The 24,540-nt window shown below is 47.0% G+C and overlaps 2 protein-coding genes across 2 annotated transcripts; both read left to right on the forward strand.

The window, feature by feature from the left end:
• The first annotated feature begins 793 nt into the window (after window positions 1–793).
• Window positions 794–12,961, forward strand: LOC132657146 (cationic amino acid transporter 3-like). Its single transcript, XM_060397856.1, has 9 exons — window positions 794–1,166; window positions 2,408–2,566; window positions 4,323–4,494; window positions 5,082–5,324; window positions 5,498–5,637; window positions 5,740–5,842; window positions 6,012–6,211; window positions 6,410–6,576; window positions 12,956–12,961. Exons 1-9 carry the CDS (start codon window positions 794–796, stop codon window positions 12,959–12,961), a joined length of 1,563 nt encoding a protein of 520 aa, XP_060253839.1.
• Window positions 12,962–13,094: 133 nt separating this feature from the next.
• LOC105605834 (cationic amino acid transporter 3-like) lies at window positions 13,095–24,540 on the forward strand. The gene is given in 14 exon segments (XM_042232404.2): window positions 13,095–13,231; window positions 13,972–14,044; window positions 16,609–17,008; window positions 17,600–17,758; window positions 20,538–20,709; window positions 20,934–21,046; window positions 21,200–21,413; window positions 21,583–21,670; window positions 21,672–21,723; window positions 21,824–21,926; window positions 22,108–22,307; window positions 22,507–22,673; window positions 22,943–23,051; window positions 23,218–24,540. Coding segments are annotated over 12 exon segments (1,851 nt in total). The 5' UTR covers window positions 13,095–13,231; window positions 13,972–14,044; window positions 16,609–16,629; the 3' UTR covers window positions 23,313–24,540.

The following is a 24,540-nucleotide window of genomic DNA, read 5'->3' on the forward strand; positions in this document are numbered from 1 at the left end:
AGTGAAATTTGAACCAACAGACGGATTTCTATCCGAAAGCCAGTATTCTTATCCACTCAACTCATACCAACGAAGCAGCTACTCTGTGCCTGGCACTTTGCTGGAAGCCTTTGCTTCTGTAGGAGCAGAAAACATTTCTTTATAGGGTGCTTTGACAGGTCTAATAATTAAATTGGCATAAGTTAGATTGACAAGCTTAATTTGTTATGTATTGGAGCCCCATGAAAACTCAGAGGCTCAAAGACAGGCATTTGAGGCTTATATGCCCTCTGCCCCGACCTAAGGAGAAGAGGTTAAGGATCTGGGGCTTCAAAAGGGAGGAAGACAACCTGCAGGATGATGGGAAGAGCTATTATTTGGGAAGCAAACATTTGCCACTGCAGACAGGTAAGTCTTTCTGAGATAAAAAGCTATCCCTGGTAAATGACTCTCTTCCTGGCATAGGTCTAATCTACATTATTTTGAGCAGTTAATGGAGAGACAAGGAACTTCTCCTGAGTCTTCTGGGTCTTAATTAATTTTAGCTCAAAGCAACCTGCATGCCAAAGTGGGACATTTGGGGGAGACATAGTCTGCTCCCCTTCACTTCTCTTTAAGCAATCATATTAAGAGCCTTCTTTATGTTAAAGAAACCAAAGCTCACAGATGGAGAACTTGGCCAATGTGTCCTTTGACCATGTGGTCCCACCACGCTGTTCATCTGTGAAACTCCCAGGACCAAGAGTGGATAACATTCTTGATGGCTTTGTGTCTTGTTTTCTCAGCAGATCTTACTTCCTCAACTCTGTCTAGGATGCGATGTCAGGATGTTCACCAATTTGGTCAGAAGCTGGTTCGAAGGCAACAGTTGAAGCCCACTGAGGGGCTTGAGAGTCCCAAGGCCCGTCACCTGAACACCCTTGACCTGGTGGTCTTGGGTGTGGCCAGCACGCTGGGGGCCGGCGTGTACATCCTGGTGGGAGAAGTGGCCATGTTCATCGCTGGACCAGCGATCGTCATCTCCTTCTTGGTGGCCGCCCTGTCTTCTGCGTTGTCTGGGCTCTGCTATGCCGAGTTTGGGACACGGGTCTCACGGACCGGTTCTGCGCATCTCTACAGCTACATCAGTGTGGGAGAACTGTGGGCTTTCGTCACTGGTTGGAACCTCATACTAGCTTATGTCATTGGTGAGATGATGGGTGGAAAAGGTGTGGCGCTTGAGATCAGAATTTAGGAGTGAGGAGTTGGGTCTTCGGTCGTTCACGAGCACTTTGTCATCCACTTTCTTGGAGGAGAAGGAGGAGGGAAATAGTGTCAGGAACACTCCACAACTTCTTTGTACTCAGCTTTCTCCTGCTTCTTTACATGATGGACCAAGAAGCCAGAGGAAAGGGAACTGTTGGGAGTGGGTGAGACGGAGGTGTGTCCCACAGGCTCCTCCCCTCACCGTACTGAAGTCTCTGCTCAGTTGTTGCATTCATGGGATTTCCCTTTACCACTTGATTTAAGATTTCAACCCTTGTCTCCCATTTTCCTGTTCCCACTTCACTGTTTTCTTACATAACATTGATCACCTGCTAATGTGTTAAATAGTTTACCTATTTGGTGATCATTTGACTCTACTCTCCCCACCTCATGAAGAAGAACTCTTTGAGAGTAGGTATTGATGCAAAATCTTGGCTCTCTGTGCACCAACACCAAACAGAAAAGAGACAGAGTCATAAAGGAGAAGGAGAGAGTGGCTTTATTTCTCTGCCAGGCAAAGTGGGAAGACAGTAGGTTTGTGCCTTAATAACAGTGCCCCCACTGCCATGGGAATAGGGAGAGAATATATAGTCAGGGCTCCTGGTCAGAGCTATCCTGAGAAGCTCATGGTATGTGCAGAGTCTCAGGTGATCAGGTCTCCTAATTTTTTTTTAACTGTTTTCTTCCTTCTTTCTTTTCTTGAATATTTATTTATTTGACTGTGTCAGGTCTTAGCTACAGCACACAGGATCTTTCATTGTGGGGCATGGACTCTCTAGTTGTGATGCTCACATTTAGTTGCTCTGTGCCACATGGGATCTTGAATGTGAATCCCTTCATTGCAAGGCAGATTCTTAACCACTGGACCATCAGGAAAGCAACCAACAAACCACCTAATATTGATGAGCTTCTGTGTTCCCCTTAATCTTGCCTCAGGTGGTTTCTTGGCCCCCCTACCTTGATTAACAACTCTTTGAATCTGTCCTTTGGAACTCAGGGAAGGTCATGGAGGCTGAAGTTTTGCCTACAAGAAATGGGGAACAAAAAGGCCTCTGTGCCCAGAGTCCCACAGAGCTCTGATCAGCATCAGTATTTTGTAATTTTCCCCCAAAATATATCCTATGGCACACAGAGGGGTTCAGTTTATGTTTGTTAACAAATGTTCCTTCTGCTGCTGCTGCAGCCGTTGCAAGTGTGGCCAGGGCCTGGAGCCACACCTTCGACAGCCTGATTGGGAACCACACCTCTCAGGTGTTAGAGGGAACTTTCTTTCCGTATATGCCCTACTTCCTGGCCACGTACCCAGATTTTGTTGCCATGGCCGTGTTGCTGCTTCTCCCTGGTAAGCTGGGGATTTTCATGATGGGACAGGAAGGGTGGGGTGTGGAGGGGAAAAGGGGTGGGGAAGGCTTGGGGTAGCAGCATATGGGAGATTAGAACTAGGAAGAATGGTCTTTGGTATGAGAGACAGGAAGGCAAGACATAGACCATTATTTCCCACCCTTGGCATTACTGATCTTCTAGGCTGGAGGAGCCTTTGGTGTGGGGGCTAACCAGTGCACTGTAGGGTTATCTTAATTTAATCATTGTTGGATGTGTAGCATCTATGAACTATGTTCATTAGATATGGGTGACACCAACCCCCCAAGTTGTGACAATCAGAAATCTCCAGGGAGTTTCTTGGTGGCTTCACCTCAGATCAGTCGCTCAGTCATGTCCAACTCTTTGCAACCCCATGGAATGCAGCACGCCAGGCTTCCCTGTCCATCACCAACTCCCAGAGCTCGCTCAAACTCATGTCCATCGAGTCAGTCATGCCATCCAGCCATCTCATCCTCTGTCATCCCCTTCTCCTCCGGCTTTCAAGCTTTCCCGGCATCAGGGTCTTTTCCAATGAGTCAGTTCTTTGCATCATGTGACCAAAATATTGGAGTTTCAGCTTCAGCATCAGTCCTTCCAATGAATATTCAGGACTGATTTCCTTTAGGATGGACTGGTTGGATCTCCTTGCAGTCCAAGGGACTCTCTAGAGTCTTCTCCAACACCGTGGGTCAAAAGCATCAATTCTTCAGTGCTCAGCTTTCTTTATAGTCCAACTCTCACATCCATACATGACTACTGGAAAAACCATGGCTTGCATGGGCCTTTGTTGGCAAAGTAATGTCTCTGCTTTTGAATATGCCATCTAGGTTGGTCATAATTTTCCTTCCAAGGAGTAAGTGTCTTTTAATTTCATGGCTGCAATCACCATCTGCAGTGATTTTGGAGCCCCCCAAAATAAAGTCTGACACTGTTTCCACTGTTTCCCCATCTATTTCCCATGAAGTGATGCAACCAGATGCCATGATCTTAGTTTTTTGAATGTTGAGTTTTAAGCCAGCTTTTTCACTCTCCTCTCTCTCGTTCATCAAGAGGCTCTTCAGTTCCTCTTCATCTTCTATCATAACGGTGGTGTCATCTGTGTATCTGGTGGTTTAGTGGTTAGGATTCTGGGTTTTCACTGCCATGGCCCAGGTTCATCTGTGGCAAGAGAATGGAGATCCTACAAACCATGGCATGGCCAAAAAATGAACCCACAACAAAACAAAGAGAATGTCTCCAGACGTTGCCAACAGTCCCTTGGGGAACAAAACCACTCCCAGCTGAGGAGCATTTACTTAGACTGACAAGTTTCTTCCTCTATACTAAGACCAAACTTTTTTTTTTAATTGAGAGAAAATTTACATAGCATAAAATTAACCATTTAATTATTCTCCCCAATTTTTTTGAGTTAATTGACATCCAACATTGTATAAGTTTAAAGTGTACCACATGATGATTTGATAGACATGTCTACTGTGAGATGACGGCCACAGTAAGAAACAAGCTGTCTGCAAGTGTACTTAGAGGGACTTAGTACCTTCACAGTGTCGGGTAACCATCACCTGCATCCAGTTCCAAACATTTGCATCACAAGCAAAGGAAACCCTGCACCCACTGAGCAGTCACTGTCCATCTATCCACCACCATCAGCCCTCCTGACACTGTAGCCACTGGTCTGCTTTCTGTCTCCATGGATTTGGTTATTTTGGGTGTCTCATATTCCTTCTTTCCCACAGGACTACTGGCTCTGGGAGCTCCTGAGTCAACTCTACATTACAAAGTGTTCACAGGCATCAACGTTTCGGTTCTCAGCTTCATCATCATCTCTGGCTTCATCAAGGGAGACCTGCACAACTGGAAGCTCACAGAACAGGACTACACATTGAACACTTCTGAATCCACCTCTAGGTTAGGAGGGTTCTCTTGTCCATAGCGACACTTGTGTGAAGGTGGGTGCATGTCTGGAAATCTGGTGGGGACTAAAGAGTGGCAACCCACCCCACCATTCTTACCTGGATAATCCCATGAACAGAGGAGCCTGGTAGGCTACGGCCCATGGGGTCGAAAAAGTTGGTCGTGACTAAATGAGTAAACCACCACCAAAGAGACCTGGGCTGATGGATGTAAGTGATAGGGGTCCTGGAGCCCAGCACTTATGGTAGGAAGGGAAGAGTCCAGTAGAGATGGCTGAACTCACCTCACTCATGTTCTTCCTCATTCCTCTCTCACCATAGGTTGGGCCCTCTGGGTTCCAGAGGGTTTGCACCTTTGGGCTTTGATGGGATTCTCCAGGGAGCAGCTCTGTGTTTCTACATGTTTATTGGTTTTGATGCCATTGTCACTAAAGGTAATATAGTCACTGTGCTTCTCATCAGGGGTTTGGGGAAAGATTAGGCTACCCTTGGGCATAGGGGTCGGAAGAAGGATAAGCTGCTTTTGATGGTGCAAGAGGAAAGGGGTATTGCGTTTTCACTCCCTGTGTTTTCCTAACCTAGTACATCTATGCATCCTGCAGGGGAAGAAGCCCTAAATCCTCAGCGGTCCATCCCCATGAGCACCATGATCATGATCATCATCTGCTTTGTGGTGTGCTTTGGTGTCTCAGCAGCACTCACCCTCATGGTGCCCTACTACCAGATCCATCCTGAGAGCCCCTTGCCAGAGGCTTTCCTCCTTGTTGGGTGGGGCCCTGCCAGATATGTCGTGGCTGTTGGCGCCCTCTGTGCTCTTACGTCCAGGTCAGTAAATGGCTTTCTCCCCGTTGACAGTCAGATGCTCGGGTATCCCAGCCCTTGGGATTGAGAGACAAGAGGGAAGGACACCTTGACCCAAGTAGACTAGGAAACAGAAGTGCCAGTCCTCCCGTCCCGTCTCTCCATGTCCTCATACACGTTTTTATTTTCTTTTCCAGTCTCCTCGGTGATATGTTCCCCATGCCTCGGGGGATGTGCGTGATGGCAGAGGACGGACTCCTTTCTCGGGGTCTTGCAGAGATCCACGCCCACACAGGCACGCCTGTCAGGGCCATCATGTCTTCCGGAAACCTTGCAGGTGGATAAACAAAACCCACCCCTTGTTTGATCATTTCCTTACGTTGGATATTTCTGGCTGTTTCTCACTCCCTTCCCCACCTTGTCTGTGCCCTCATCCTAGCAATCATGGCATTACTCTTCAAGTTCAGCGATCTGGTGGACCTCCTATCAATTGGGACCCTGCTTGCTGACTCCCTGGTGGCTCTCTCTGTGCTTGCCCTCAGGTGAGACTCCGCTACAACTTGGCTCAGAGTCGTGGACTCAAGGGGAGCTAAAACTCCTCTAGCTTCATGTCCTGCTCTGCTGAAATCAGGAGAGAGTTGGATTAACCTCTCTGGTGATGGATGAGTATATGGTCTGTTGTTAATATGGCCTTAATATCTTCTCACTCAGGTACCAGCCAGATCAGAAGTTCAGCAAGAAGGAGAAAACAGAGGAGGAAATTGAGATGAAGCCTAAACTTGAAGAAAAGCCCCCAGAGCCTGTATCTGAAGCAGGAAACTCAGACATTCTGAAGAGTCTGTGGTTCCCTACTGGCACCATCCCCACCGGGAAATCTGGCCAGATTGTCTATGGATGTGCTTTCCTGCTTGGTGAGCAATGGGACTTCTCTTTGGTGGTATTCTGAAATTGACAGGATGGGTTGGAAATACGTGTCTTTTTCAGTTACAAAGTAGTAGAGATATGATGCCCCTTCCTGATGTGGGCAGCCTGTGGAGGGATGTGGCCCGAGGTCCTGACCTCTTTGTCTTCTGGGTCGAGCCTGTTCTCCTTCATCTTGACCTTTGCAGTTCTCCTGCTGGCCATCCTGAGCCTGGTCCTGGCCCAGTGGCCCAGCCAGGTGTTCTCTGGAGACCCCGTGCTCACAACAGTGGCTGTGCTGCTGCTGCTGCTCATCACTGGGGTCACGGTCATCATCTGGAGGCAGCCCCAGAACCCCTCTCCTCTTCCGTTCAGGGTAGGTGAGGGACTTCCCTGGTGGTCCAGTGGTTGGTTAAGAATCTACCTTGCAATACAGGGGATGTAGGTTAGATTCCTGGTGGGGGAAAAAATACCCCATATGCTGCAGGGAAGATAAGCCCATGCCCCCACAACTAGAGAAGCCCTTGGGCCACAACTCAGTTCTGATGCAGCCAAATTAATTAGTTGATTAATTTTTTTAAAAAGTAGGTGACCTTATGTGCCCAAACTATCCACCTTGAGTGAATGAAGTTCACCTGCTTTGAGGTCTAAACATCCTTTACTGAATGGGGGAAGATGGGAATTGCTCAAACCAATGGACCCTTCCCTGATCCACACTCAATGCTTCACATAACCAGTTTCAGTAGGCACTGAACACACAGCTTCAACAGGACTGGAGTCTTCCTGCCCACATGTGGGTTGCAGGCCCCTTTTCCAACGTCTGAGCTGTGCTCAGGGATGAAGTGACTCTGCCCACAGGTCCCTGCTCTGCCTGTCCTCCCACTGGTGAGCATCCTTCTGAACATTTATCTGATGGTGCAGATGACTTCTGGGGCCTGGATCCAATTCAGTGTCTGGAATGCCATTGGTAAGTGGTTTTCTGGGATTAAGAGACCTCTCAGTTGACTGATCCCCATCTTCTTCCTAACACCACTCCCCTAAACTGTGTCAAACACCCTCATAGGAGACCTAGTGAGCAAGAGTGGGGTTCCCTGGTGTCTCAGTGGTAAAGAATCCACCTGTCAATGCAGGAAATATGAGACACAGGTTCAACCCCTGGGTAAGGAGGATCCCTGGAGGAGGAAATAGCAACCCACTCCAGTACACTTGACTGGAGAATACCATGGGCAGAGGAGCCTGGAGGGCTATGGTCTGTGGGGTCACAAAAGAGTCAGTCACGACTGAGGGACAGAGCATGCACACGAGCGTGTACACAAGCATGTATCAGTAAAGAGAGCATCGACTTTCCCTTCTCACTGTCTCATTTCCCTAATGGGATTTGCCATATATTTTGGCTATAGGATCCGACATAGCCTGGAGGAGAACTAGAAGCAACAGCCTCCACCTCCCAAACTCTTCACTCAAGCATCCCTGCTGCTGAATCATCTTAACCACAGGACATAGATGCCATGTGGAATCTCTTCATATGCTAGAGGAATCTTCTGGATAAAGGGGCACTTTAAGCCTCTATGGACTATGAAGGTGCAATGCATTTCAGTTCAGTTCAGTTCAGTTGCTCAGTCATGTCTGACTCTTTCCGACTCATGAACTGCAGCACACCAGGCCTCCCTGTCCATCACCAACTCCTGGAGTTCACCCAAACTCATGTCCATTGAGTTGGTGATGCCATACAATCATCTCATCCTCTGTTGTCCTCTTCTCCTCCTGCCCTCAATCTTTTCCAGCATCAGGGTCTTTTCAAGTAAGACAGCTCTTCAAATCAGGTGGCCAAGGTATTGGAGTTTCAGCTTCAACATTACTCCTTCCAATGAACACCCAGGACTGATCCCCTTTAGGATGGATTGGTTGGATCTCTTTGCAGTCCAAGGGACTCTTGAGAGTATTCTCCAACACCACAGTTCAAAAGCATTAATTCTTCTGCGCTCAGCTTTCTTTATAGTCCAACTCTCTCATCCATACATGACTACTGGAAAAACCATACCCTTGACTAGATGGACCTTTGTTGACAAAATAATGTCTCTGCTTTTGAATATGCTGTCTAGGTTGGTCATAATTTCATTCCAAGGAGTAAGTGTCTTTTAATTTCATGGCTGCAATCACAATCTGCAGTGATTTTGGAGCCCCCCAAAATAAAGTCAGTCACCATTTCCATTGTTTCTCCATCTATTTCCCATGAAGTGATGGGACCAGATGCCATGATCTTAGTTTTCTGAATGCTGACTTTTAAACCAACATTTTCACTCTCCTCGTTCACTTTCATCAAGAGCCTTTTTAGTTCCTCTTCACTTTCTGCCAGAAGGGTGGTGTCATCTGCATATCTGAGGTGATTGATATTTCTCCCAGCAATCTTGATTCCAGCTTGTGCTTCTTCCAGCCCAGCGTTTCTCATGATGTCCTCTGCATAGAAGTTAAACAAGCAGGGTGACCATATACAGCCTTGACGGACTCCTTTTCCTATTTGGAACCAGTCTGTTGTTCCATGTCCAGTTCTAACTGTTGCTTCCTGACCTGCATACAGGCTTTTCAAGCGGCAGGTCAGGTGGCCTGCTATTCCCATCTCTGTCAGAATTTTCCATAGTTTATTGTGATCCACACCATCAAGGCTTTGGCATAGTCAATAAAGCAGAAATAGGTGTTTTTCTGGAACTCTCTTGCTTTTTCCATGATCCAGCAGATGTTGGCAATTTGATCTCTGGTTCCTCTGCCTTTTCTGAAACTAGCTTGAACATCTGGAATTTCACAGTTCATGTTTTACTGAAGCCTGGCTTGCAGAATTTTGAGCATTACTTTACCATCGTGTGAGGTGAGTGCACCTGTGTGGTAGTTTGAACATTCTTGCGTTGCCTTTCTTTGGGATTGGAATGAAAACTGACCTTTTCCAGTCCTGTGGCCACTGCTGAGTTTTCCAAATTTGCTGGCATATTGAGTGCAGCATTTTCACAGCACCATCTTTCAGGATTTGAAGTAGCTCAACTGGAATTCCATCACCTCCACTAGCTTTGTTCATAGTGATGCTTCCTAAGGCCAACTTGACTTCATATTCCAGGACATCTGGCTCTAGGTGAGTGATCACACCATCGTGATTATCTGGGTCGTGAAGATCTTTTTTGTAAAATTTGTATGTGTATTCTTGCCACCTCTTCTTAATATCTTCTGCTTCTGGAAGATACCATTTCTGTCCTTTATCGAGCCCATCTTTGCTTGAAATGCTCCCTTCCTAATTTCCTTGAAGAGATCTCTAGTCTTTCCCATTCTATTGTTTTCCTCTATTTCTTTGCATTGATCACTGAGGAAAGCTTTCTTAACTCTCCTTGCTATTCTTTGGAACTCTGCATTCAATTGAGTATATCTTTCCTTTTCTCCTTTGCTCCTCGCTTGTCTTCTTTCATAGCTATTTGTAAGGCCACTTCAGACAGCCATTTTGCTTTTTTCATTTCTTTTTCTTGGGAATGGTCTTGATCCCTGTCTCCTGTACAGTGTCACAAACCTCCGTCCATAGTTCATCAGGCACTCTGCCTATCAGATCTAGTCCCTTAAATCTTTTTCTCACTTCCACTGTCTAATCATAAGGGATTTGATTTAGGTCATACCTGAATGGTTTAGTGGTTTTCCCCACTTTCTTCAACTTCAGTCTGAATTTGGCAATAAGGAGTTCATGATCTGGGCCACAGTCAGCTCCGGGTCTTGTTTTTGCTGACTGTATAGAGCTTCTCCATCTTTGGCTGCAAAGAATATAATCAGTCTGATTTCGGTATTGGCCATCTGGTGATGTCCATGTGTAGAGTCTTCTCTTGTGTTGTTGGAAGAGGGTGTTTGCTATGACCAGTGCATTCTCTTGGCAAAACTCTATTAACCTTTGCCCTGCCTCATTCTGTACTCTAAGGCCAAATTTGCCTGTTACTCCAGGTGTTTCTTGACTTCCTACTTCTGCATTCCAGTCCCCTATAATGAAAAGAACATCTTTTGGGGTTGTTAGTTCTAAAAGGTCTTGTAGGTCTTCATAGAACCATTCAACTTCAGCTTCTTCAGCATTACTGGTCAGGGCATAGACTTGGATTACCATGATATTGAATGGTTTGCCTTGGAAACAAACAGAGATCTTTTTATCGTTCTTGAGATTGCATCCAAGTACTGCATTTTGGACTCTTTTGTTGACCATGATGGTTACTCCATTTCTTCTAAGGGATTTCTGCCTGCAGTAGGAGATGTAATGGTCATCTGAGTTCAATTCACCCATTCCAGTCCATTTTAGTTCGCTGATTCCTAGAATGTCGATGTTTACTCTTTCCATCTCCTGTTTGACCACTTCCAATTTGCCTTGATTCACGGACCTGACATTCCAGGTTCCTATGCAATGTTGCTCTTCACAGCATCGGACCTTGCTTCTATCACCAGTCACATCCACAACTGGGTATTGTTTCTGCTTTGACTTCATCCCTTCATTCTTTCTTGAGTTAGTTCTCCACTGATCTTCAGTAGCATATTGGGCACCTCCTGACCTGGGGAGTTCCTCTTTCAGTATCCTATCATTTTGCCTTTTCATACTGTTCACGGGGGTCTCAAGGCAAGAATACGGAAGTGGTTTGCCATTCCCTTCACCAGTGGACCACATTCTGTTAGATCTCGCCACCATGACCCATCCATCTTGGGTGGCCCCCCATGGCATGGCCTAGTTTCACTGAGTTAGACAAGGCTGTGGTCCATGTGATCAGATTGGCTAATTTTCAGTGATTGTGGTTTCAGTCTGTCTGCCCTCTGATGCCCTCTCTCAGCACCTACCATCTTACTTGGGTTTTTCTTACCTTCCGTTTAGTTGCTCAGTCATGTCCAACTCTTTGCAACCCCATAACTGCAGCACACCAGGCCTCCCTGTCCATCGCCAACACCTGGAGTTTACCCAAACTCATGTCCATTGAGTCAGTGATGCCATGCAACCATCTCATCCTCTCTTGTCCCCTTCTCCTCTCGCCCTCAATCTTTCCCAGCATCATGGTCTTTTCAAATGGGTCAGCTCTTCACATGGAGAATCCCCTTTCTAAGCCAGAGAGGCTGAGAAAGGAAAACTAAGCTTTGCTGTAATGTTGCCTGGCCTTTATTTAAGTTGGTGCATGAAAAAATTTGGTTTCTCATTTATAATACTATCCTAAAATTAGATCTATATTGCCAGAGTATGGGAACATGGATGGAGGTTAACCCCCCTACATTCTAAACGATCCCCTTTGATCTTCCTCCAAATTGCAGGGGGGAAATCAAGCTTTCCCCACTCCTGCAAGTTCTCTTACTCGTTCAGATTGTTCTGATCAGCCAAAAGAAATCAATGGAATACACACACACAGACATATACACCCATAAACAAAACCCAAACAGTCAAAAACTCAATAAAGTACAAGAGATGGACCCAGCAAGCAAAGGGAACCAAAATGATAGCCACCAGTTAAAAACAAAATTAAATAAAGCACAAACTGGAAAATAAAACCAAATCAAGGTGCCAACTAGGGAGTAAAGCAACAGAAACAAAACAAATATGGTGAGAAAAAGAAAGAAGAAGAAGAGAGAAGAAGCAAATATAAGTCGAGGTAAATAAAGATTTATGCATATTAAGGAATAACTACAACAGGAAAATAGCAGTAAGAAAAGCCAAAGAATACATGTAGAAAAATAATAATGATAAAATTTAAAACTTGAAGAATTTAAAAGGAAAACCCCAAAGAACCAGAGAAGGCCAACATAGAGGCAGAAGTATAAACAGCAAATACAAAATGTGATAAAAAAAATTCTCCCAGGGGGCTAAAAAGTTCTCAAAAGCTTAAGTAGATTTAACAGTACTAATAAAATCAACTACTACAGCAACAGAGTGGGGGAAAAAAATCCAGAAGCAACTAGAGAACAAGTCAAAGTATAAGAATAATAAGTGTTTTCCTTGGATCTCAGCTGTCGGCTTGCCTTCCCTCTCTGGGAGTCTCCATGCACCTCGACTCCCCTGGATACCCTCCAACACTGTGCTGGTCTCTGGCCCTGCTGCGTGGACAGCTCAGATTCTAATCTGGTCCTACTCCTGGGTGTTCTTGCCTCCAAGGTCCACAGCTGCCAGAGCTGGCATGGTTTCCTCTGCGGGAGCGCTCGGTGTCCTTACTTATATTCCAGAGACATAGAGTCTGCCTCCTTGATGGAGTGGATTCAATTTGCAACTTGTGCAGCAGGGGGAAGGTTCTGAGTCCTCCTCCTTAGCCACACTGCCCCTGGGTTTCCGCTGTGGCTTTGTCTCCGCCTCTGCCTGTGAGTGGTCCACAGGGCTTTGCTCCTGAGGCTGCCCTGGAGGGCGTGGCTCTGCCCCAGGGAGGAGGGGGTGAGTGGGGTGCAGCTGCTGGGGCGGCAGGGCCCGAGGCACCAGGTGCTCATGGGAACTGGCGGCTAGGGCCTCAGCAAAGGGGCTTTCTAGCCTCTGGCAGCTCTGCCCCAGCGGCATCCAGCGTGGGGGTGGCACAGCTGCTTGGATCGTGGGAACTCTGGGGGCGCCGAGTGTGCAGGGACCCCAGCTGTCTCAGCCGAGGGAGCTCTGGCCCTCCAGCCTGTCGTCCTGGCCTCGGGCAGCTGCGGTCAGAGCGCCTCTGGGGCCGGTCCTTCTCTGCTCCCGGCTCCCTCCCCCGTGAAGGCAGTAACAGGCCAGCCTCTCTCTGGGGCCTTCCCCTCTCCAGGGCTGACACGTGGGGACAGAGGGGCCACAGCGATGGCTCCACCGCCTGTGAGTGACTCAGCAGGTCGCCCCGCCTCCCTGGCTGCCCGGGTTTCCTGCTCAGGCCTTTCCCACTGCCGACTCCGCCCTCAGGTCCCCTCAGGCGTCTCCCCGCAGTCAACAGCTGACCTCGCCGCGGGATCGCTCCAGGATCCCGGTGCTCCAGCTCCCAGCCCTGCGCCTCCCAGGGGACATGGGTCCCTGCATGCCTCTTCCGGGAACTTATGGCTGCTGCAAGGTTTGTCTCCGTGATTCTCATTCCATTCAGACGCTCACAGACCAGCTGCTTCACTCTCAGCCTCGAGTGCTTCTCCTCTGTCCCCTGAACAGTTTCCTCAGCCTCCAAGGGCGCCCACGCTGGGACCGGGCCCCTGCTTCAGTCCCCCACCCTCCCAGGGCAGGTCCAGGCCCACTGACTCTCTTTTGCCCCACTTCCTCCACCCTGCCGAGTTCGGTGTGGTTCTATATAGTCTTCTCCGGTGGCCAGGTGCTCCTGCCTGCTCTCATCTGCAAGATCTTTCTGCAAGATCGCCTGTGTCTCAAGGTGTCTTCCTGAGGTATCTCTGGAGACAGAGGAACTCCACACCCACCTGCTCCTCTGCCGTCTCATTCCCCCTCATCTAATCAAACTAAGACGCCATCTCCCCAGAGGGACTATCCCTGTGGGACAGCATTTTCTCAGCCAATCTGCCATTCTTATCTGGGCCAAATTGAGCACTATTTGGTCTAAATTTTAGCTATAAAACTTTGACTAATGAAAAGAAAGATGACATTTTATTATGACCTGGTGTGGCCACAAAATTCTCTGGATTCCAGAGAAAACTGGCTAAGATAAAACTTTTTGAAATTGGGTAGAAAAAAAAAAAAACCCAAACAACAAAAACAACCTCCCCAAACAAAAATAAACACACAAAAACTGGTTCTTTTTGCATGTGCAATTAGAGAAAGCTAGCTTTTAAAATACTTTTTTCCCCCCAGAATTCTGACACTGAGAGAAGACGTTCTGCTAGAAGAACATGGCTTTCCTGTGCCTTAAGACCAGCACTCTGAGGTACAAGTCTCTTATCTAATCTAATTATCTCTAGTTCCTGAGCCTGAGGGTGGGAAATGGAAAGGAAATCTTTTCAACTTTTGCTTATTAAAACTGTTGATTATAATCCAGTGAGCTTTATAATACCTGATTCATGACTAGGATTAGCAAATGAAACTGTATTATTTCAATGCATGTATAGGCCTCATCACATTTATCCATTTCTTTGAGGTTGGACAGCTGGGTTGCTTCCAGCTTTCAGCTGTTGTGAATAATGGTGCTATGAAAATAGGTGTGCAAATATCTGTTTGAGATCCCATTTTCAGTTCTTTGGGGTGTACACCCAGCAGTGGAATTGCGGGATCAGGTGGTAATTCCAGTTTTAGTTTTTTTAGAGAACCTTACATTCCTGCTCACGGTGCACAGGGGTTCGTCAGCAGCATTTGAGCAAGAAGAAAACACAGGTCCAGAGAAGTGTATGACTTGTTCAAAGGCACAGCAGTGTTCGAGGAGCCAAGATTCGAATCAGAGTTTCCTGGGTTTTTGAATCCTTGCTCTGAACCAACACTCTAAACTTGGACTTCAGAGTATCAGGGGTGGAAGCCCCTTGATGGTGACTTGTGGGTCATCCTAGCCGTGCAGAGCAGTGTAGTGAGGGGACATTTCATGCCCCAAAGCAGCAGGAAATAGAGTCCTGTCATTCCTGATTCAGAATAAAAGTTGATCTCTCTTCCTCCAGGCAGGTAGTTGGGAAGCCACTCTGCTGTGATGCTTTGACTGAGCTGGGCTTGAGTCGGTCCCTCCCTACAAATTCCATCTGCTTCTGCCCCAAAGCAGAGTCCCTGTTCCATGTCACTCTGAAGGCAACAGAACAGGAAGCTACCAGGTTTTAGGATCTTCATCATGGAAACAGGTGGAGTCTGTGATTTCTGATCCCCAAGCCCATTAGTCACTTCATCCCTATCTAAGACAGAAGGAAGTAACGATCATGACAGGTTTCGCACAACAGCAGGACAAAGATGGGCTCTAGTGTGCGCAATGTCAACAAGCTAATACATAGCAGAGCTGGATTTGAAATGGCAGACCTGATTGATTTTGCTTAAAAAGAAGAAATCAGCATTCTTATCCACTCAGTTCATACCAGTTAAGCAGATACTGTGAGCCAGGCAGTGTGCCAGGTTTTGCTTCTGTAGGGGCAGAGATTTCCTTTTCTAAGCTCTTTGGCTGGTCAGACAGGCACTTCCCTGGTGGTCCAGTGGCTAAGACTCTGTGCCCACACTGCAGGGGGCCTGGGCTCCATCCGTGGTTGGAGAACTACACCCCGTATGCCACAACTGAGTTCACCTGCCTCAACGAAAGATCTCTGTGCTGCGAATAAGACCCAGTACAGCCAAAAAAAAAAAAAAAAAAAAGACAGATTAGGAGATTCAATTTGCTTGTAGGGAAGCCCCATAAAAGTTCTGAGACTCAAAGACTTTCAAACAACTGAGGCTCATATCCTCCCCTGACCTAAAGAGAAGGGAGTAGGAATCTTCGGCTTGAAATGGGAGGAAGAGAACCCAAGGGAAGATGGGAAAAGCAAATGCTTGGAAGACTCTTGAGAGTCCCTTGGATAGCAAGGAGATCCAACCAGTCCATCCTAAGGGAAATCCACACTGAATATTCATTGCAAGGACAGATGCTGAAGCTGAAACTTCAATACTTTGGCCACCTGATGTGAAGAGATGACTCATTTGCAAGGACCCTGATGCTTGGAAATATTGAAGCTGGGAGGAGAAGGGGACGACAGAGGATGAGATGGTTGGATGGCATCACTAACTCGATGGACACGAGTTTGAGTAAGCTCCGGGAGTTGATGATGGACAAGGAAGTCTGGTGTGTTGCAGTCCACGGGGTCACAAAGAGTCAGACACGACTGACCTACTAAAGACAACAACAAAAATCAAGTGCTTGGTAAACAAATGTTTGCCACTCCAGAAGATAATCCTTTTAGAAATAAAAGGTTTTCTTTGGTGATAGCTCTCTTCCTGTGTAGGTCCCTTAATCTACGTTATTTGGAGCAGTTATGCAATAGGCAAGGAGCTTCTCCTGAGCCTGCTGGGTCTTCCCTGCCTTCAGCTCCAAACAGTCAACCCGTCAAAGGGGCACATTGGAGAAGATGTATTCTGGTCCCACTAGAAAAGATCCTGATGCTGGCAAAGATTGAAGGCAGAAGGAGAAGGGGATGACAGAGGATGAGATGGTTGGATGGCATCACTGACTCGATGCACATGAGTCTGAGGAAGCTCCAAGAGTTGGTAATGGACAGGGAGGCCTGGGGTGCTGCAGTCCATGGGGTCCCAACGACTGAGTGACTGAACTGATTCTGCTCCCCATCACTTGTCTTTAAACATTCTTTCTAGTAATTTTGAAACACATTAAGAGGCTTCTTTGTGTTTGAAGAAACCAAAGCTCAGAGATGGGAGAACTTGCCCAGTGGGTCCTTTTACCACCTGCCCCTCATCACTCCAATACTTCATGGAATTTAACTCCTAGGGTCAGGGACAGATAAACAATCTTACTGGCTCTGTGTCTTGTTTTCTCAGCAGATCATAGCCTCCTCAACTATGTCTACGATTGTGCGTCAGTATGTTCGCCAGTTTGGTCAGAGGCTGGTCCGCAGGAGAGGGGAAGACACCATAAAGGAGTCTGACGGTCTCAAGATTCATCTGAGCGCCACAGAGCTGGTGTTCTTGGGTGTGGGCAGGAACCTGGGAGCCGGCCTGTACATCGTGCTTGGTGCAGTGGCCAAGTACGTAGCTGGACCAGCGATTGTCGTCTCCTTCTTGGTGGCCGGCCTGTCTTCTCTGCTGTCGAGGCTCTGCTATGTGGAGTTTGATGCACGGGTACCACGCTCCTCTTCTGCGTATGTCTGCAGCTACGTCACGATGGGACAGCTCTGGGCCTTCGTCGTTGGCTGGAACATCATACTGTTATTTTTAATTGGTGAGGTGATGGGACCAGGCGACAGGTGTGGGGGAAAGGTGTGGGGGCTAAGGTCAGGAAACTGGGAGATGGGATTGTGGTCTCATTCATGGGCACTTTGTTACCTGACTTGAGGTGGGAAATGGGTAACTGTGGCTGGAAAACCCCACAACTTCATTCTAGTCAGCTCTCTCCTGCTTTCCTTAAATAATTGGGCTGAGAAAGAGAAGGAAAGGAAACTGGGCACGGGTGGGAGGGAGGCGTGTCCCACAGGCTCATCACCTCATTGTATTGGAGTCTTTGCTCAGCTGTTGCCTCTGAGTGATTTTTTTTTGGGGGGGGGGTTGCCACTTGATTTAAAATTTCATCCCTCATCTTTTAGCCCTCCTGGTCCAACTTCCCGGTTTTCTTTCCTTGTGAAACACTGATCTCCTCCTAACATATTAAATAGAGGACCTTTTTTGTGAGTCATCTCAGTCTGCTCTCGATACCCCATGGAAAAAAAATCTTTGAGCTTATATATTTTGTATATTTTTTCCTCCAAAATACGTCCGTTGGCGCTTACTAGGTGTTCAATTTTGTCTGTGAATGTTCGTTTTTCTGCTGCTGCAGCCATTGCGTGTGCAGCCCGCGCCTGGAGATACGCCTTTGACAGCCTCATTGGGGACCACGTCTCTCAGAAATTGGAGGAAACTGTCCCTCTGCACGCACCCTATTTTCTGGCCACGGATGCAGACTTTTTCGCACTGGGCCTGGTGCTGCTGCTTGCGGGTGAGTCAGCGGTTAGATATAAGATGTGATGAGGGGACTCCTATGGTGGTCCAGTGGTTAAGAATCCACCTGGCAATGTGCGGACAAGGGTTCGATCCCTGGTCAGGGAGCTAAGATCTCATGTGCTGCAGAACAATTAAGCCCAAGTCCTTAGCCTGCACACTACAACTAGAGAATCTCTGTGTGTGTGTGTCTAGTTGCTCAGTCACGTCTGACCCTTTGTGACCCTTTGGACCATAGCAAAATAGACTCCTTTGTCACTGGGATTCTCCAGGCAAGAATACCAGAATGAGTTACCCATTACCTTTTCCAGGGGATCTTCCTGACCTGGGAAGTGAACCCATGTCTCCTGTGTTTCCTGCATTGCAGGCAGATTCTTTATCCACTGATTCCCAAACTTTGCTGTTTGGGTCGCAACAAAAGATCCCACAGCTAAGACCCAACTCAGCCAAATTCAGTTCAGTTCAGTCACTCAGGCCTGATGGACTCTTTTTGACCCCATGGATTGCAGCATGCCAGGCCTCCCTGTCTGGCACCAACTCCTGGAGTTTACTCAAACTCATGTCCATTGAGTCGGTGATGACATCCAACCATCTCATCCTTTGTCGTCCTCTTCTTCTCTCGCCTTCAATCTTTCCCAGCATCAGGGGCTTTTCAAGTGAGTCATCTCTTCGCATCAGGTGGCCAAAGTATTGGAATTTCAGCTTCAACATCAGTCCTTCCAACGAATATTCAGGACTGATTTCCTTTAAGATGGACTGGTTGGATCTCCTTGCAGTCCAAGGGACTCTCAAGAGTCTTCTCAAACACCACAGTTCCAAAGCATCAATTCTTTGGCACTCAGCTTTCTTCACAGTCCAACTCTCACATCCATACATGACCACTGGAAAAACCATTGCTTTGACTCAATAGACCTTTGTTGGCAAAGTAATGCCTCTGTTTTTTAATAGGCTGCCTAGGTTGGTCATAGCTTTTCTTCCAAGGAGCTTTTAATTTCATGGCTGCAGTCACCATCTGAAGTGATTTTGGAGCCCCCAAAATTAAAGTCTCTAACTGTTTCCATTGTTTCCCTTCTATTTCCCATGAAGTGATGGGGCCAGATGCCATGATCTTGGTTTTCTGAATACTGAGTTTGAAGCCAGCTTTTTCACTCTCCTCTTTCACTTTCATCAAGAGGCTCTTTAGTTCTCTTTGCTTTCTGCCATCACTGTGGTGTCATCTGCATATCTGAGGTGATTGATATTTCTCCCAGCAATCTTGATTCCAGCTTGTGTTTCATCCAGCGTAGTGTTTCCCCTGCTGTACTCTGCATATAAGTTAAATAAGCAGGGTAGCAATATACACCCTTGACATACTCCTTTCCCAATTTGGAACCGGTCAGTTGTTCCATGTCCAGTTCTAACTGTTACTTCCTGACCTACATACAGATTTCTCAACAGGCAAGTCAGGTGGTCTGGTATTCCCATCTCTTGAAGAGTTTTCCATAGTTTGTTGTGATCTATACAGTCAAAGGCTTTGGCATAGTTAATAAAGCAGAAGTAGATGTTTTTCTGGAACTCTCTTGCTTTTTCCATGATCCAACGATGTTGGCCATATGATCTCTGGTTCCTCTGACTTTTCTAGATCCAACTTGGACCGCCTCACAGTTCAAGGGACTCTCAAGAGTCTTCTCCAACACAACAGTTCAAAAGCATCAGTTATTCAGTGCTCATCTTTCTTTATAGTTCAACTCTCACATCCACACATGACTAGATACCAGTGAAACACACTCTGGAATTTTGACAATTCAATGTTTCTAAACAATGCCATATATTTGGGGAATAAAATTTACTCCCAGGTGAGAACCATTTTCTTAGACTGACATATTTTCTTCTTGGTACTGAGACAAAAGATTTTTATTTTTTATTTCAGAGGAAAACTACACAGCATAAATTTATCATTATGCTATTTCCCCCAGCTTTACTGAGATAAAACTGACATACAGCATGATAAGTTTGAGGTGTACAATGTGCTTTTTTTTTTTTGGCTGTACTAGGTCTTCATTGCTGCTCACAGGTTTTCTCTAGTTGCAGAGAGCTTGGGTTACTCTTTGCTGTGATACACAGGCTTTTCGTTGTCGTGGCTTCTCTTGTTGCAGAGCACAGGCTCTAGAGCTCGGGCTCAGTAGTTACAGCACATCGGCTTAGTTGGTCTGCAGTACATGAAATGTCCCTGGACAAGGGACGGAACCCATGTCCCCTGCATTGGCCGGCAGACTTCCAACCACTGGACCACCAGGAAAGTCTCACAGTGACTATCTGATAGACTTGCCTATGTGAGATGATCACCACAATAAGAAATGAACTATTAGGTCCTTCCTGGTGGCCCAGTGGCCGAGACTCCTTACTCACTGTGCAGGGGACCAAGGTTCCACCCCTGGTCAGGGAACTCAGATCCTACTTAACGGAACTAAGGGTTCACATGCCACACCTAAAGACTCTGTTATGCCACAGCAAAGACTCAGCACAACCAAATAGAAATAAAATGAAAAATTTTTAATTATAAGAAAAGAAATTAACTATCTTATGGGTACAATTCAGGAGCACTAGTACATTCACAATGTTGTCCAGCCATCACCTCCATCGAGCTTCAAACATGTTCATCTCCCCCAAAAGACACCCTGTATCCACTGAGCATCACGGTCCATCCACCCCACCCCAACAGCCCCCAGCCCCCAGGCTGCTCCCTGGCTCTATGGACTTAGTTACTGTGCGTGTCTCGTATTCCATCTCTCCTGCAGTACTACTCGCTCTGGGAGTTCCTGAGTCAGCCTGGGTTTACAGAGTGTTCACAGTCATCAACCTTTTGGTTCTCAGCTTCATCATTGTCTCTGGCTTCATTAATGGAGACCTGCACAACTGGAAGCTCACAGAACAGGACTACGCATTGGCCGCAGCTGTATTCTCGTATAGGTTATGAGCGTACCCTTGGTCATATTAATGTGTGTGTGTGTGTGTGTGTGTGTGTGTAGGGAGGTGGGAGCTGAGAATCTGGTGGGGACTAAAGAGACTGAGGCTGGTGGATCCGGATGGTGGGTTTCCTGGAGGCCAGAGTTTGTGGTATTGAGGGAAGAGTCCAGAAGTGATGGCTGAACCCACCTCACCCACGATCTTTCTTGCTCCTTCTCTCACCGCAGCTTGGGCCCTCCAGGTGCTGGAGGGTTTGTGCCTTTTGACTTTGAGGGGGTTGTCCAAGGATCAGCTACGTGTTTCTACGCATTTGTTGGCTTTGCTGCCATTGCCGCTAGAGGTAACATGATCACTGAGTGTCCCATCGGGGGTTTGGACAGAGTTTGGGCTGCCCTTGGGCACAGAGGTTGGGAGAAGGTTAGCCTGCTTTAGGCAATTCTGTGCTTTCACCCCATGGCGTTTTCCTGACCTGCTGATTCCACCCCTTTTGCAGAGAGAGGAGACCTAAAGCCTCAGCGGTCCATCTCCCTGATCTCACTCCTCATGTGCTTTTTGGCGTATTTTGCTGTCTCCGGGGCACTCACCCTCATGGTGCCCTACTACCAGATTCATCACCACAGCCCCTTGCCCGAGGCTTTTCTCCATGTTGGCTGGGGCCCTGCCAGATATGTGGTGGCTGTTGGCGTCCTCTGTGCTCTTATGTCCAGGTCAGTGTCCAGGTTTCTCCCCGTCTACTGTCAGAAGCTCATGCACCCCAGCCCGTGGGACTGAGAGACAAGAGGGAAAGGCATCTTGCTCCGTGTAGACTAGGGAGCGCATGCCCTGGTCTCCCCTGCTTCTCCACGTCCTCACACGTGTCTCCACTTTCTCTCCCAGCCTCCTGGGTGACATGTTCCCCATGTCTCGGTTAATCCGTGCAATGGCAGAGGACGGGCTCCTTTTCCGGGGACTTGCCCGGGTCTATGGTCACAGAAAAAATCCCCGTCGTGGCCATCATGTCTTCTGGAAGCCTTGCAGGTGAATAAGCAAAACTCGCTCCTTCCTTGATCCATTTCCCTTACGTGCAGTTCCAGTGGTTTCTTAATCCCACCCCACCGTTTTTGCTCCCCCATTCTAGGGATCATGGCATTACTCTTTGAGTTCAGCCACATTGCAAACCTCGTGGCAGTTGCGTCCCTGCTTGCTTACTCCATGGTGTCCTTCTCGGTCCTTGTTCTCAGGTGAGACCCCGCTACACCTTGACTGAGGGGCTTGGGGTCATGGGGATGATGGGGAGGTCATCCTGGTCTGTGTCTTCATTATGCCTTCTGATTGTTCAAGAGAAGAAAGAAGTGGAATAGACAATCTGGTGTTCTGTGAATAGTGGCTGCTGTTAATATTGCCTTTAAACCTCTAATTCAGGTACCAGCCAGATCAGAATTTAAGTAAGAGTGAGAAAACGGAAGAAGAAACTGAGACGGAGCTTGTACCTGTAGGAAGTCCTCTGGACTCTGTACCGGAAGCAGGAACCTCAAACATTCTAAAGAGCCTGTGGTTCCCTACTAGCACCACCCCCACCCAGAAATCTGGCCAGATTGTCTATAGATGTGCCTTCCTGCTTGGTAAGCAGTGGGGTTTCCCTTTGTTCGTGTTCTGAGATGGACAGGATGGAGTGAGAGTGTGTATTTTGTCAGTTAAGGGGTCTGGGAGATATGATGGCCCTTCCTGATGTTGGTGGTTTCAGGGAGGGGTGTGACCCGAGGTCCTAACATCTTTGTCTTCTGGGTCCAGCCTGTTCTCCTCCTCCTCTGACCTTTGCAGTTCTCCTGCTGAGCATCGTGAGCCTGGTCCTGGCCCAGTGGCCCAGACGTGTGTTCTCTGGAGACCCCGTGCTCACAACAGTGGCTGTGCTGCTGCTGCTGCTCATCACTGGGGTGACGGCCATCATCTGGAGGCAGCCCCAGAGCCCCAGTCCTCTTACGTTCAGGGTATGTGACCTATATGTACAGAGTGTCTATGTTGAATGAAGGAGGTCTGCGTGCTTTGAGACCTAAACATCCCTTGCTGGACCAGGGAAGAAGAGGAGTTGCTGAAGCCTATGGACTCCTCCCTGATCCACACTCAGTGCTTACAAACCAGGCTCAATAGGCACTAAACACAAAGCCTGAATTGGACTGAATTGTTCCACCCACGAAGGTCAGGGTCTCCCTTTCAGACATCTGGGCTGTGTTCAGGGATGAACTGACTCTGCCCACAGGTCCCTGCTCTTCCTGTCCTCCCGCTGGTCAGCATCTTCGTGAACCTTTCCTTGATGATGCAGATGACCTCTGGGACCTGGATCCTCTTTGGCATCTGGAATGCCGTTGGTGAGTGACTTTCTGGGCTGAAGAGGCTTCTTGAGTGACTGAACCCAATCCTCTTCTAACCACCTCTTCCCTAAACTGTGTCAGACACCATAATAGGAGGCTTACTGGGCATTCATAAGTGAGGAGAGCCTCTGTTTTTCTTCTTACTGTCTCACTTCCCTACTAGGATTTGCCATATACTTTGGATATGGGGTCCGACACAGCTTGGAGGAGAACAACAAGCCACAGCCACCAGCCTCCAGCTCCCAGACTCCAGACTAAAACACCCGTAGTGATAAAGCATCTTAGCCAAAGGAAATAGATGCTGTGTGGACCCCTCCATACACTGGAGGTATCCACTGGTTCAAGGCGCACTTTGAGCCTCTATGGATTGTGAAGGTGGAAAGCATTTAGTGCCCTGTATTTATTGCCAGTGGACAAAATGACTTTGCTATTGTATAATTTTTAAGTAAACTCTTTTAAGCTTAATATGCATCAGAAGATTTCATGCTTCATAAGCGTGTAGTAAGATGAATCTTCACAAAGAAAGTATTATGATGTGACAACTAGAGGAAGAAATAAAATATTAGCCTACACAGAAGACGCACCTTCTTGTACTTATTTCCAATAAGAATGAGATTGTCCCATGGGAAGGAAACTCAGGTAACTATGTATTACGTCAGGAGTTATATTTTAGGGGCTTCTCTGATGGTCCAGTGGCTAAGACTTTTTGCATGAAATGAACCCATCTTTGCATGAAATATTCCCTTGGTATCTCTAATTTTCTTGAAGAGACTTTTCTTCAAAATAGTCTTTCCCATTTTATTGGTTTCCTCTATTTCTTTGCATTGATTGCTGAGGAAGGCTTTCTTATCTCTCCTTGCTATTCTTTGGAACTCTGCATTCAAATGGGTATATCTTTCCTTTTCTCCTTTGCTTTTCACTTCTTTTTTCACAGCCATTTGTAAGGCCTCCTCAGACGGTCATTTTGCCTTTCTGCATTTCTTTTTCTTGCGGATGGTCTTCATCCCCGTCTCCTGTACAATGTCATGAACCTCCGGCCATAGTTCATCAGGCACTCTATCAGAGCTAGTCCCTTAAATCTATTTCTCACTTCCACTGTATAATCATAAGGGGTTTGCTTTAGGTCATACCTGAATGGTTTAGTGGTTTTCCCCACTTCCTTCAATTTAAGTCTGAATTTGGCAATAAGAAGTTCATGATGTGAGCCACAGTCAGCTCCTGGTCTTGTTTTTGCTGACTGTATAGAGTTTCTCCATCTTTGGCTGCAAAAAACACAATCAATCTGATTTCGGTTTGAGAAACAACAATCTGTGAAAATATATATATACACTGTACATACCTTGATTTAAAAAATTTTTTTCTAAGATATGGTAAATAGTAACCGACAACACAAATCCACAATTTGTAAAAAAGGCAGCATTGGCAAAAAGTGAAGTATGTATGTACACATATAATCGATATGAATAAAATACATACCCGTATAAGA

The sequence above is a fragment of the Ovis aries genome, chromosome 14 (assembly GCF_016772045.2).
Source record: "Ovis aries strain OAR_USU_Benz2616 breed Rambouillet chromosome 14, ARS-UI_Ramb_v3.0, whole genome shotgun sequence".
Taxonomy (NCBI): Eukaryota; Metazoa; Chordata; class Mammalia; order Artiodactyla; family Bovidae; genus Ovis; species Ovis aries.

Bases quoted from the DNA above. Each gene is read 5' to 3' on its own strand.
- LOC132657146 (XM_060397856.1), top strand. From the start codon at position 794: ATGCGATGTCAGGATGTTCACCAATTTGGTCAGAAGCTGGTTCGAAGG. The intron at 1,167-2,407 runs GTGAGATGATGG...CTGCTGCTGCAG, and splicing joins CATACTAGCTTATGTCATTG to CCGTTGCAAGTGTGGCCAGG. The intron at 2,567-4,322 runs GTAAGCTGGGGA...TCTTTCCCACAG, and splicing joins CGTGTTGCTGCTTCTCCCTG to GACTACTGGCTCTGGGAGCT.